This window comes from Geospiza fortis, unplaced genomic scaffold (assembly GCF_000277835.1).
Source record: "Geospiza fortis unplaced genomic scaffold, GeoFor_1.0 scaffold538, whole genome shotgun sequence".
Taxonomy (NCBI): Eukaryota; Metazoa; Chordata; class Aves; order Passeriformes; family Thraupidae; genus Geospiza; species Geospiza fortis.
Genome location: NW_005054368.1, coordinates 2,514,501 through 2,529,290, shown reverse-complemented (window position 1 = coordinate 2,529,290; position 14,790 = coordinate 2,514,501). Strand labels below are relative to the sequence as shown.

Here is a 14,790-nt window from a genome sequence, read left to right as displayed (position 1 = left end):
GCAGACATTTGTTGAGACTGGGAGGGCTCTCAACAGGAGGTTTTGGAGGGTGTTCAGCCACTTGCAGGGTGGCAGCTCTGCTGGGAGAGGTTCCTGCAGCATCTCCACTCGGGCATTTTGTCCTTGTGTGCTCCCCTGGGATTTTAGGACCTGCTTTATCCACCTTGGGTGCACTTTGGGAAGGGTTTTGGGTGATGCTGAAGCCTTGCAAGGGCTGGGGGCTGCTTGTCACTACTGGTAATAGTGATAAAATTTGTCTCTTGCTATTCTAAATAAGCTGGCTGTAGTTCCTCTGTGCTGTGTATTCCAAATTTTGTGGAAGTGAAAGCCGCACCTCTGGATTTCCTATCTCACTGCTTGGCCATGGCCTCAGGGAATGAGGGAATTGTCATTTACAGCTCAAACACGGGGGAATTTCCTCCATGCAAACCTGCCCTTCAGGAGAGTTTCACTACAAATTTCTGCAGGTGAAAACCATTAATTTTGGGATTGAGACCTTTTTTTTGTCCCAAGGTAGCTGTCAGACCCAGGGAGGGGCAAAGAGGGGATGGGATTAAATCCTCCAAGTTTCACAGTGAGAAAGGGCTCCCAGGTTTGCCATAAATGTACTTTACAGTTTTAGGGAGGTTTCAAATCTCTTTGCATCTGCCCTTGATGAGTGAAAGAGAGAGATGTTATTAGAGATGTTATTTATTTAGCTCTGAAGCTGCTGTGGAGATGATCTTGCTACAGCTACCAAGAAGTTTATTGCCATTATGGCCTATAGAAATATTAATAATATAAATTATTACTCCTTGGTTCATTCTTCCAGTCTTTTTTCTCCCTTCCATATCAAAATCTCTCTTGTGTATCAGTTTCTGGATCCCTTCTTTTTCAGTTTTATTTCGTTAAACTTTTTTCTTCTCTTCAGGAGAGGCTGTGCCTCATTTATCATCTCACAGGTTTTGGATTTCTGCAATCGAAAATACACCCAAGCACTTGGAACGAGCCTCCTGTAAAGCAGCAAGGAATCAATAAAAGCAATTTTTTGCTCTCAGGGCAGCTTGTCCTTTACCAGTTGCATGCCAGAAGAATGGGTTTATTTGGAATTGTTTGCATATGACAACAGCAGTTGCAGCTGCCATACAGAAAATATAACTGGTATTTTATTTCCACATTCTTAATTCAGTGCCACTGCAGAATGGCAGTGTGGATGTCATTGCTGTGAAATGTTGGTGAGGGAATCTCCCCAGCAAACCCAGGAGTGCTGGAGCTCCGCTGGAATTTCACCCTTTAATGTGCAAATGAAGCTTTTGGGGCTGGATGTGTCCCTGGCTCCTGCATTTCAAAGGGAGCCTGGGCAGGGCTCAGCTCTCTCACACTTTCCCTCTGCTCTCTCACAAATTCACCTTTGATATTTTGGGGGTGTATCAGACTCCCCTATTGCTCTAATAAAATGAAAATAAATTCAGATTGCAGATAAAAACATAAATGAAAATTGCTGGCAATATTTCCCAGCACGATGTCAAAACCCATCAAATAATGACTAGCAGAAGTCAAGGTTTGTGTCATTTGTTCCGCACTTAATGAAACTTTTAAATTTATTTAAATGTGTGGCTTTACTTAAAGACCTCACTTTAATGCAGTAATTTTATTTTTTGTCCCCTCCCTCTTCCCTGGACAGTGTTTCCATGACCTTTGTTAAGTGATTGTTTTGTAGCTACAATGTCTGGTTGTTCAGATTGTTTAAATTGCTTCTCAATTCTTTTGTATTAAAAATAATGGCAATTCTTTCAGGTTTTTAAACTATGTAGCAGTTCATTTCTTGAGTAGATTTTTATGCTCCTTTTATTTGGAGTTTTGTCCAAAAAAATCTTTCAGTGTAAGATGGAAACTAGAATTAATTCAGTTAAATGGTATTTAAATAATGTTTAAGTTTGGAATTACATTTCAAACCATTTTTTAGCAAAAGGCACTGAGGTCCTTTTCTTGTTTGCTCAGAAAAAACAGACACAAATTAAACAACTGGCTGTTGGAGAAAAATACAGAAGTTAGCAAAGTCTGCTGCAAGATGTCATTAAACCCAGTCATTAAAAAAATCAATATATAATTTAAATGCCTGATCCTCTAAAAGCAGCAGTAGGGAAAACACCTCCTCTAATAAAGCTGTAGGTCATAAATACCTTAAGGAGAACACTGCAAAATTGTTGAAAATTCCTGGTTTTTTTTTAAAGTAAGGATTCTTATTTCTCTTTGTCAGCCTTCTAAGTGGCAGGGCAAAAGCTGAAAGGCTCCCTAATATTTCAGTGGGTCAAAATAAATATTTAATTTTTTTAAATGTATATTAGTAGCTCAACATTGTGATTAAGATAGTCTTAAAAAAAACTCCAACAAACAAAAATTTTACATAAATAGCATTATTTAAAGAGAGAAGCATTAAGTTTTAGCCTAGGGACAAATGTTGGGGATGGTGGTGGCTAATTTTAATTTTTATTCTAACATAAAATACAATTGAATTTTATTTTTTTATTTTTCAGGGTCCACACATAGCCTCAGTCACTCTTGCTGCCTATGAATGTAACTCTGTGAATTTCCCTGAGCCTCCTTACCCGGATCAAATCATCTGCCCCGATGAGGAGACAGCTGAAGGCTCCATCTCCTTGTGGGCAATCATCTCAAAAGTCAGGCTGGAGGCCTGCATGTGGGTAAGGCTTCTTTAAAAATCTGCAGTTTCCATTTGTCTGTTTAATTTCTGATGCCAGCAATTGACAAAAATTCCTCAATTAGCAAAATCATGATGCCCAAGGTAATGTGAGAAGTGAACTTTTTAACCCTGATCATTTTAATAGGATTTTCCTGGGATGTTTCTATCAGCTGCAGTTTCCTAAATACCAGCAGAGAATTTGAAAGCTGTTGATGTAAAAAGTAAATTTTAGGAAGGTGTCTGCACCCCAGCTCTTAGGGCTAAGCAAGAAATAATTGCAGTAATTTTGGAGCTGTAACATGAGTGAAGCTGCAGTTCTCATCTGCAGGACTCAGGACCTCATCTCACAGCTTGTTCTGGGCTGCAGGGGTAAATTGCATTTAATTAAAAAGTGTTCTTTTCCACATTTTTACATATTTTAATAAAATATAGACATTTTTAATTAAATTTGATTTAATTTAAAAGTGTTCTTTTCCACATTTTTACATATTTTATTTCTGTTTCTTTGCCTGCTTCCACTTTTCATTTAAAAGCTGAGCAGCTTTTCCTGTTTAAGTGAATCAGGGTCTTAGGGAACTCTGTCATTGGAACTTCCTTTCAGTTTTCCTCTTTTTTTTTTTTTTTCTCTGCAGCTTCTTGTAGAAGTTTAATTTTTGGAGAATTTTGGTTGGCCAGGCTGTTTTTTTTCATTACATGTAGATCATTTTGAACTGCAGTTTACACAGATGCATCTGCTGTGAACTACATGCCAAATTAACTTTATTTTGCTGCTGACTTCCTGTCCTGGCTGGTGATCTAATTACTAAATTCTTGGTTGTCCAACTCAAATGCAGGGAAAGGAAATTCTAAAAACAGTATCTGCCTGCCCTGGTATTTTTTAATATATAAGGCAACTGGTCACTACAATTTCTTAAATAGCAGCTGTTGTGTTAGTTACAAAAATTCCAGTCAGGTTGTGTGAGTTTAGAGACTAAAATCAAAATAGTAACAGAGAAAGTGGACTCACAGCCCTGTCAAAAGGCAAAGTACAGCTTAAATTTGACTCTTAATGAAAGTCCAGAATTGCCTGAATGCTCAGTAAGTAGCTAATCACACAAATACCTACAAGACTATTAATATATCTAAGATTTCTTTTTATTTTCTTCCTCATCCCCCTCTGCTGAAATCTGTTTAATAGAGACAAGCAATAAAAATGGCATTTACAGCTACGTTTCTAGGGTTGCAAAATAAAAATGCAGCTGAGGGTAAACATCTCTTGCTTCATCTGCAGCATGTAAAAACTGAGCTATGAGGAGAATTAAGTTCAGAACTGAGAGAGCAGAGTTGGAATCTCGTGTCCTCCGGAGCAGCCATGGGGGAGAACAGGCAGTGCCTTCGTGCTCTGAGCTCCTTGGATTAGATTAGGGAAAGGCCAAGGGAACAGGAACATTTGTATCCCACTTTTTCACCCTTTCCCCCCCCTTCTTCAAATTCCCTGTCAGCTACCTCTGCTCTGAACTCTGTCTCCTCTGGCTGTTCCCTGGGGAGCATCCTCTGTCCTCCCCTGGTGTCTCGTGTAATGTTATGCTTTCTTGGAATGTTTCTGAGTACATAAACATTGCTTGCTAATTTCCTGTAAGCCAAATCAAGTTGGCAATTGCTGCTGCTCTGCTTCCAGAGTGTTTCTTTTGTCCTAATTCCAGCTCACTTCTTATGGAAGCTGTGGAAGAAAGTTATTTTGGATTCTGTCACTCTTAAGCTAAATGTCCACTTAGCAAAGAGAAAGGGGACTTCCAGAAGGTGAAAAAGCTGATTTTTGCAGCTCACCCCAGGATGACTTTGCAGAGCTGTGGCTGTAAAGCTGCCCAGGCTGAGTGTCCTGTGGGGTGAAATGTGAGCATTTATCTGCACAAGGGTCACCAAACCATCAGCAGCCAACTTCAGGCAGAGATTAAAATCATTCCTTGTCCCCAGCATGGCAGTGCTGGCCATTGCTGCTGATAATGAGTGTTGCAAGGATGCAATCTCCCTGAGTTATTAGGTGGGATGAAAATGATGCTTTTTGCAATCCCTGTAAAAGTTGGCTCCAGCAGCCCTGGCCTGCAGAAGGGCTCAGGAACAATCCTTAGGTGAATGCCAGTTTTCACAGCCTCCCATCCCACAGGGACCAGGAATTCAATAGTGCCCTATATTTTTAATGTGTTGCAGCCTTTTTGGTTTTTTACAAGAAATAAGGGGAAAGAATAAAAATGTTTAATTGCTTGGGATTAGCAGAACAGGCTGCCTGTGTCCTGAGCAGGATCAAATCTGTTTAAAAGACTCTTTCTAGTGGAGTCATTTCCCAGTTTCCTTTTCTGAATGTAAAAGAATTTTGATTAGCATTTGCCTTTCCAGTTTGTTGTGAGTCCAAGGGATCTCCATGTAAAACTGGCATTCAGAGTTAAAGGGGGAAAATATCTAATGTTACAAAAAGCAGTTAAATAGTTACTGGTTTGGAGCCCTTAATTGCTGCTTTTGCTCTTTTTTTTTCCTTTTTTTGCTTTCATGCACTTAAGGAACCTATCTCCAGCAGACATGAAATCATATGATTTTTGTTGCACTTCTGAAATGTTTTGTAATAATGAGCATGTGACTTATCCAATTTAAAGAAAGTTCATGTCCAGTACACACATGCAAACTTCTTCCTCAGTTCACAGAACGAAGCCAAAGCAAATTGGCAGAGCCTGGAGGAGCAATGTGACTTTTTCTTCTTGCATCACCCTGAGAACATAACCTCAAGTTAATTTTTCTGAAGTGTTGTTGCTACTGTTTTCAGGCTTATCTTCCCCTTGTGCCAGAAATATGCAGATTAATGAAGTTCAGCTTGTTGCAGTCATTTAAACTTTTTCTTCTGTGGAAAACAAGGGCATAAACATTTGAGGCCTGTGTGCACTTCGGGTGCTTAAACTGAGAATTTAACTGCCGTGGTATTTAAAACCACAACCTGTTGATTTGGAATATCCACAGCAGCTGGAATTCTTGCTTGCAGCTGTGCATAGAGCAGGAACAAAGGAAATTGAAAAGCTTTCACGTTGCTTCAAAGGAGGAGAAAAGCATTTGTTACTCACTGCTGACCCTGGGAGAGAAAAGCCATCTGCAGGGAGCACATTCCCGTGCAGTGCCCAACTATTGTCTCTTACCTGCCCTAAATTTAAACCATCCTGAGTTAATTCCAAGTTCCTGTTCCATTAGCCTCTGTTTATCCATATGTTCAATCTTAGCTTGCCTCTCTTTTTTCCCTTGCTTAAGCTAAAGCTGCCTTTGCCCACAAGACTGAAATGAGTCATTTGATGTCCTGAGAAAACAAATACAATTTTCCTGCGGTGAGAACGCAGCCGTCCTTTCATCTGGGGTTGGCTCCAGCTATCCCAGCTGAAGGAGAGGGAAAACTCCAGCTCAGGCTTTGCTTAACCTTTTTTTTCCTTGCTGTAGTAAAACCTGAGTCTGTTTTCTAACAAACACTTGCCCAGAGTCTCATGACTGAACAAGCAAACGCCGGGACAGCACCGGGGAGGAGCTCCCGGATTATTCTGGAGGCCCTTGGGGATCAAGGGCTGTCACATGCTGGGGAATGTGTCTGGCATCATGTGGTGGGGTGAGACACAGCAGTGCTGACTCAGGATGGGGGGGACAGCAGGGATGTGGGGGACAGCAGAGCCACCAGCTCCAGCCTCCCATGGCTCCGGCCACGCGCCGCTCCACGGGATGCACAGATCCTGTCTGCTTGACCCTGCAACCCCCAGGCTTTCCCCTGCACAGGGAAATAAAGGGAAATAGGGATTCAAAGGAGCAGCATTCTGTTGGAAATGATGGGAATTCTGACCTGGTGGGTGAAAGCAAACTGCTCCAAACAGCTGGTCTTGTCGGCTCAGAGAACGGCCACGAGATTTGTGCGTGTCACATGTTTTGTGTTTGGGAATAAACAGGAAAATCAATCAGGATTGTTCTTTTCCCAGGGTGCTGGTACAGCCATTGGAGAGCTGCCCCCCTATTTCATGGCAAGGGCAGCCCGGCTGTCGGGTGCCGAACCTGATGATGAGGAGTACCAGGAATTCGAGGAGATGCTGGAACACGCAGAGACTGCACAAGTAAGGACAGTGTGTAAAACAACAGAGAGCACGAAACACAGAGCAACTTACAGGGGGTAAATAACCATTCCAGTTAAATGAGAGGGGGCCAAAGAATCAGCTGGTGTGAGTTCACAACAGACTTCCCAGAGATGGAAAAAGATCTTGCACTGGGTGATACCTGTGCTGATGGCAGGACAAAAATGCAGCTTGTTGGAGCAGATAAAATAGTGCAGCCAAGTATTTGCTGCAAGTACTGCAATTATTTAGAGTTCCAAGAACAGCACAATAAAGGTAGGGAGACACTGGGCTGGGAAAACAGGGACAGAGGAGCTGCTGTTCCATAATCCTCGTTGTTCTGGCTGCATTGAAATCCTCCCTGGGCCAGAGATGATTTTCAGCCTCAGCTCATCCCTTTCAGATGACATTTGCCTGCCTTGCCACTGACACCCTCAGGGACCAGTGTGTGACCCATTCATCAGCCTGAGGAAATATATTTCCTGATGTGGAAATGCAGCAAAACTGCTCCAAGTCCCTTTTTGTTGCTCTTGTCATTTATTTTCTCCAGGGCTTGAATAGTGCACAGTTTGCAGTTGATGCAGCACATCAGTCAGGTACTGCTGTGGATAGTTTTTCCTTCAGGTCAGGAGTTTGCATCCTGGTCATGAGTTCCTGATAGTGTTTTAGACCAAATCAAACATTTTTTCCTCATGCTGTTTGCCACCGAATTTTTCCCTCTGTATTTTTCCTTCTTATCCTGTTTTGTCTGCCACTAAGTTGAAACGGGTCATGAGACTGCTGTTAAAAACCAGCAGATGCTATTTACCATGCACTGATGTCTTTAAACTCCTCTGCCAGGGTAGTTTCTGGAGATAAATATACACTTTTCTTTTCCCTCCTTCAAAAAAATGGATGAAGCTTTTCCATGAAAGTGGTTTGTCTGGAAATACTGAGTGCAATCTAGTAATTCTAACAGTAAACCCTGTGTTTCCCAAAAGCCTCCCCCTACTAGAAGGTTCCAGAGGGTTTTTCTGCTATTATAAATAGTAAATTCTTCTATTTTTTTTAAAGATGCAGCAGGGGGAAAAAAGAATCTGCTTTGTTCTTTTGTCTCCCATCAATCTTTGCTTTGCAAAGTAATCCCTTAACTGTACGAAAATCAAGTTGTGGTAAAAAAAAACAACAAGGAAACCAGTTCAGTACATGACTTCAGTATCTGTGTTTACTGAAACTCTCCCAGCAAATTATATGTGTGTATAGTTGTGGGAGCAGCCAGAGATGGTTTCCAGAAGGCACAGTGAGATTCTTGGGAAGAAAATTTTTTGCTAGAGAGCATTTTGTCAGGCCAGGCCAAACTATAGCTGTATTGACTGCCTGGAGTAAACAACTGGCCTTGTGGAATTAATGAAGGAAAATGATGCTGTTATTTACCAGTACTTTTGATTTTATTTTCTTGGCAATTGAGTTTGGATTGAAGCGTGTTGTTTGTGGATGGACAGCCAGGAAAAAAAAAATCTTTCAAACTCCACTTGTGGTTTGGTTTCTATAAACTCTTTTAACATGAGGCTTTGACAATCCGATTAAATTGTATTGTGCTCATAAAACTGACAGTTCAGTTTTTTCCATTTGCTAATATGACTTCCTTTTGGCTTCAATCATGTTTTCTCTGGATGTCTGTGGGAGACAGGCCTGCCTTTCCTATGACCTCTGCAAATCCCAATCTCCAGCCTAGCTTATCACTCTTTGCCCTGTAATTTGTATTCATGAGCAGTGCTGATGTCTATTTTTCAATTGCTCATTAACAATTGTTATTACCTCCATCAGCTTTCTCCCACTCAGAGTCTGAAGCCTCACACGGGGGCTGTGACAAGTGTCCTGTGCCTTGGGGATGCTGCAAATGCTCCATGTCAAGTGACAGGAGCAATTTTCAGTAGAAAGGTCTCCTTGCACCCAGCTTTTTGGAAAGGTTTGGGGATGGGTGTTGGATTTTGAAGAATAGCTGAGCTGCTCTTTGCCCATGAGGCAGAGCCAGCCGCTTTGACGTTTTTGCTGCGTGTGAGCTGTTCAGAGAGCTCATTGCTGCTGGTTCTCAAAAACAATGGTAATTTGGAGAAACAGATGAGCATCTTCTCTGGTGAGAATAGATCGTGGCTACAGCATCCAGCCTGAAGGATCTGGGAGGGGGAATATGCTCCTGGCTGGGCCACAAAAGAAAACAGCCAAAAAAGGGACCTAAGAGGATTAAAGAGCGTAAAGGTTTAGTGCTCCATTCAGAGCAGCACAGAGTAAAATGCCATTTACTTTAAAGAGTCTGTTGATGGATTTTCTGTCCTGAATGTCAGATCTGAGTGACCTGTCTCCTTGTGCTGGCTTTTGAGAGAGCTCATTAACCTGCAGCCGATGTGTCTGTGCTGTACTTCCCATTAGCACACTTGAGAAAAAGCCCCTTCTTTTAAAGGAACACTCACTTCTCTTTCCTCGGTGTCCCTTTGTGTGCTCCCCAGCGAGTCCCAGTTCCTGCAGGGAGTGTCACAGCTGCCTCGTGGCCGTGCCCTGCACAAGGGGGTGGCTTTTCTGGCTTTTCTTTGTCCCCAGAGCTGCCACAAGGCAGAGCCCAGCACGCCCCAGCTGGGATTTGTTCATACTTAGGGCAGGGTTTAGAACCCAGCAGCGTTTCAAACAGCATCTCAGCTGCTGTTAGCTCCGTTCCAGTCGGATTCCAGAGTGAAGGGAGGTTTTATCAGAGCTCCCTTTTGGCCACAGGGAGTATCTCCAGTGCAGCCACCCAAAGCAGCTTCAGTTAGGGGAAGTGAGTGCTCAGTGCTGGGGCAGCACTTTGGGAATGACACAGTCACCGACACTTGGTGCAGTTTTCTGTCCCACACACGTGAGCAGGGACTCTCTTTTGCCAGTTTAATAGTTGCTGCTTGGTAATTTTTCTCGGTTCTCTGTCATGCTGGAACACTTCAAGCTGAGGAGTGAAAAAGCAACTTTTGGTGCCAGCTTCCCTCAGGGTACCCGGTGACAGTGCGTGGGCCCTGCTGTATCCCGGTGCTCCTTGCTAAGAGGAGAAAGTACTGATATCTTTGAATATCTAATCCTTAATGGCTCCGAGTGTTTGGCTTCATTAAGTGGCATTTCTTTAAGAACTAATGATTTACACATCGGGGCTTTGCTTCTGTGCAGCCTTGCCCGCAGCCAAATTTCCATGTAAAAATATTTTCTAGTTGCCTATGTTACTATCAGCCAGTGCTGTTTGTTTACTCTCCAAGCTGAGGAAGAATAGAGCCTTGGAGAAGGGTTAAATCCACAGAAATGCCGAGGTGCAGCAGGACTGGTTTGGAAATGAGTGAGTGCCATCTGCACACTGGCTGTCAGTTGTTGCTGGGACCTGTTTTTGCCTCCACTGAACCTTTACTGGTTGTGGTTTGTCTGGCCATCACATGACTTCTCTGAAAATTCCCCCTCCCCTCCATTTCCAGTAAACTGTTTGAACAGGAGTGACTCAGAGTGAAACCAGCTTCCCTGTAACCACAGGGCTTGGTAAAGAATTTGTCAACGTGGACTCGAGAGGGTTTGAATTCAACCGAGCTGCAACCGCCTGCCCTGGGCTTCCAGGGAGCCCCTGCTGCTCCCCGAGGGCAGCAAGGGGTTAAACCCTGATGGGGACAGGCACACACATCATCCCAGCTTCTCTGAAAGCCCTGCCCTGCTTCTCCACATCTTCACGTGGGGTTCTCTGTGCTGGAGCAGAACAAAGTCCGTGCCACGCCCGGGGGAAGGCAGCGCTGTGTTCTGACACGACACTGACTTCACTCCCCGGGAATGATTAAGCACGACTAACGAGAGAAATCTCACTTAATTAGCAGCGTTTTAGATGGCCAAATTCAGAACGGATCTCTGCCGTGATTAAATTAACAACTGCTATCTGATAAGTGGCTGCTGGCTTGTTTAATGAACAGCGTTTGAGGGTACTTGGTACAAGAAAAAAGAAGTTCAAGCAGACCACAAGCAGGTTTTTATAAAGCATTTATCGTAAAAATGGAAGTGGAAGGGTCATGTACAATAACTGGGAAACCTTGACTTCTTTTTTATTTCTTTGTTTTGCTTTCCCAGAAATCACTTGTTGAAAAGGAACATCGAATTCCACTCATCCTTTCCTCTTGCTCAGTCTTCCCTTTCCTCATCAGCTTCCTCTCTTTATTAATTGTTATTTATTAACTGCTGTGGGTGGTCACCAGGAGGCTGCTCCTCACACCCTGCATTCCTCCGGTTTGATGCCAGTATTTGTTAATAGCACCAGGGGAGGTTTCTTCCCTTTTTTTATGGTGGTCTGTAATTAAACAGAAATTCACAACTGATCAAACCTTGAGCTGCACTTTGGGCTAAAGTCCCCACGAGTGCTGGGGAGTGAGGTGACAAAGTGACAGTGTGTTTTCACAGACAATATAACAAGCAGTGGGTGCACTGAGTAACAACTCAGTTTTGAACTGTTCTCCAAAATTACCTCATTTAAAATAAGTTTTGGAATGAGTCAATGGCAGCTTTAAATAGGGGAACTTGAGCACTTCCTGAGAGAAGAGATAGCAAAGAGTTAAAACAGGCAGGGGGAAGACAATGAGAGCTGTGAGTAAGGAATGTGTAAAGCACCTCCTGGTTGGGTTTCTTTGGGCACTGGCAGGAGAACTTGCCCACATTGTTCTATTCATTTGCACACCTGCTCACAGATAGGGAAAAAACAGCACAGGGCATCGCACTAATTATTAATGCTGACTTTTTGAGTTCTATTTTGAAGGGCTCTTTGTGTCTGTTCCCTAAAAAATTATTTCAGTGTTCAATGTGGAAGTACATAAATCAGAAATCACCCAGGCAGTGAAACCTGGGTTACTTTGCAACATTTTCACTCGGTATTAGGTCAGGAGGATTTTCTGAGTAACAAATTTCTCACTTTACAACAGAAATTAGAAATAATGTCACCAAGTGTACTGGAAGTGCTGGAAGCTGCATTTGCACAGGAGTTGTGGAGAAGCAGGTGGTTGAATTCTGTCGTTGGATTTTCATGCCCTGTTCTCTCTGTGTTGGGAGTGCTCAACAGAAATTCCTAAGGGGAAAATTTGTCCCTAAATACTTGATATTTCACTCCTCAGTATTCTGAGAAAGACCAATAAATGATCAAAAGCTGGGTCAGAAAAGCTGCTTTAAATATTTTTTTTTAAGGATAACCTTCAATAACTGACAGAAATTCATTCTGGTATCATAATCAAGAAAATGGCTGGTTTTTCCCCCCTGCTCCAGACACTGTTTAAATATCTGTGTTGTACAAGAGTCTGGTATGCAGCCCACTTGTGTGAGCTGTCTGGGAACCTCTGTCCCTTCCAGGGACAACAGGGGAGAGGTTGCACATCTGGGCTGAGAGGGAAGACTTGTATGTGCTAAAGGCTTTGTCAGCTGTGTCACAAGTTCCTCACTTCCATTCTATTTTAATCCTTAACTTCTGTCTGAGTCCTGTGTGAAGAAACAGTATTTTTTTCAGTGCTGATGGATTTGAGTTCTCATGTTTATCAGAGATTGAAAATGTCAATTTTCATAACTGGTGATCAAAAATTCTTTCCTTACAATGTCTGGATTTTAAACAACCTCAAAATAAGAGTTGATTCTTTAGAATGGATTTTTAAAAATTAACAATATTCTGGAGCTGGCAGAGCTGTGCTCACAATAACTGATTGCAGCGGTAGCTTTGAGATAAATGAGCAGCTGCAGGGGGTTTTGGCAGTGCTGGGATGTTCCTTTACTCCACTCATCCCCTGCCTGTGGCTGTAGTGTCTTGTCATGGAATCACAGGAAAATTCACCTCGAGAGGGACCTGAGGAAGTTTCTAATCCAACTTTTTTTTTTTCTTTCCTAGTCCAGCTCAGGTTCCTCAGGGCATTGTCTGGGCTGGTCCTGGAGCCCTCCAGGGCTGGAGGCTGCAAAAGCTCCCTGGGAAATCTCCTGCAGTGCTGCTGACATTGCCACTGACAGCTCCCCTCCCTGAAACCCTGCAAATGGGCTGCAGGATCTGCCCTGCAGATGGCAATGGAAAGTGGCTGTTCAGCAAGGAAAGAAATCAGATTATCTGGAGTTTGTGTGCAGGGCTGGAAAGCTGCAGAGTGGCAGAGTGGACACGTTGCTGCTCTGAGGAGCAGTGGTGGCAGGGGATGTGGTTAAAGGGGCTACAGCTCTGCAGGACAGATCTGATAAGGCTGAAAGGACATGCTCCTTCCTCTTCCTTTAGGCTGTTTCCTTTAATTGTGTCTCATTCTTTACGAAATTTCTTTATTCTTACAGCATGTGAAGCAAAAGGACTTTTTATGTAGAAGTTTGAGGGTTTCAGTTCTAGCTGTGCAAAAAGCTGGCTTTAAATTGGAGTTACAGAGCTGACAGAGCCCTATAATCTGTGCTCCTTTTGGTATTTCCCTTCTGAACCTGAGTGTGCATTGCAACAGGCTGAAATCTTGAAATGGAAGCTCCTGAGATGAGTTTGTTGTAAAAAAACCATTTTTGCTGGTTCTTCCCTCGAGAAAGGGGAGGGAAATAAAAAGTTCCTACCATGGTTCAGATGATTAATGAAATGAAGAAAATACCTGGAAGTTCCTGGTGGAACTAATGGACTGATCAGAGCTGCTTGACTTCATTCCTGTTCCTGTTAATGGGGAGATCTCATTAACGTAAAATGGACTCATAATTTGGAAGTTTCACACTTTTACTCCAAGGCAGGCTAAAATGAAATGCCCAGGAAAGCCAAGCCTGCTGTTGGAATGGACACTTCACTCTGTTGTCTCTGCTCCCACAGGGCTTGCAAAAAATTCAGTTTCTTTTGTACTCTGTGGCTTCTTTTGTCTGTCTTTTCTAACATCTAACAGCACTTTCAAAATCTGATAAGAGGACAATGGGTTTAATTGTATTTTCTGTAGAAAAACTTAAGGTTTTCTGACCCAAAAACTAATTGTAGTTACTTATGTCTGAGTTTACCAAGTCCCAAAAATGAGCATCCTCCTGATTGTCTCTGGATTGGAGCATCACCCCTTAACCTTAACATGCAGCCAACCTGAAGAATCTGAAGACAAACAGATGTGGAAATAAATCCCTCACAATCTGTCCTGCATTCTCATTCTCAGAATGGAAGAATCCACCTGTAAATAGAATTTCTTGTTGACTTGGGATTTGTCTGTAATATCTACTGTATGTTCATCCTTGCCTACAGATATTCTGAATATTGAGCTCTCAGCAGTTTCAAGCCCTCAGATCTCCAGCACAATCTGTTTAATGAGGCTTTGTGGGTGCTGCTCTCTCCTTTCCACAGTTCTTTGGCTGCTTTATTGCTGCTTGGTTGCCTTCATCTTGTACTTTTTAAAACTGTTGTCATGTTCAACATCTATGTCCTTTTCTCTTGCAACTTTTCCATGATTTCCCAACTCCTTTTCCAGAATTGAATGCCTCAGAAAACCCAGACTTCTCATGAAGTGAAATTTACTGAGAATCTGGAATATCTGCCCTGTGCCTGTTGTGTGTAAATCCCTTTCTTTCATCAGACTTTGTCCTTGCTTAGTTCTGCCACCATCCCACCACTGCTTTCAGTAATCCTTGAAAACTTTCTCCAGCTCCCCTTTTGGGGCTCTGATTTCCCAGACAGGACCTTTCTGTCCCAGATTTTTGGGTGATGAGGAAGTTTAAACCTTTCCCCTCACACCCCCTGCTCTCCAGGCATCAAATGGAAATTTCCCCTTTTTATTGCCCCTTTGCATTTACCTGGAAGCATTTTGGAGAAAGCTGGAACAAAGAACCTTGAGCTGCTATCACAATATTCCTGTTTGTAATTTACTCATATTTTTGATATTTTTGGGGGGGTTGAGCAGTGAGTGCTGAACCACTGTGACCTCCCAGCCTTGGGTACCTCTGTGGCTCCCCTGCAGTCAGTACTTTATTCCAAGGAGTTAATAATTCCTCCCAGTCTGAAATCCTGGAATCCATTCCCTGACCACA

At 42.8% G+C, this 14,790-nt stretch overlaps 1 protein-coding gene across 2 annotated transcripts in view; it reads left to right on the top strand.

The window, feature by feature from the left end:
• The window catches only part of VMP1 (vacuole membrane protein 1), a 57,179-nt gene that overhangs the window by 19,473 nt on the left and 22,916 nt on the right, over positions 1–14,790 (top strand). Inside the window, exons 6-8 of one of the 2 annotated variants that reach the window (XM_031059825.1) lie at positions 2,517–2,684; positions 6,658–6,667; positions 6,707–6,789. In XM_031059825.1, the coding sequence (XP_030915685.1) occupies positions 2,517–2,684; positions 6,658–6,667; positions 6,707–6,789 (261 nt within the window). Of the gene's footprint in view, positions 1–2,516; positions 2,685–6,657; positions 6,790–14,790 lie in introns of both variants that reach the window. The other variant, XM_031059824.1, reaches the window with a different exon arrangement.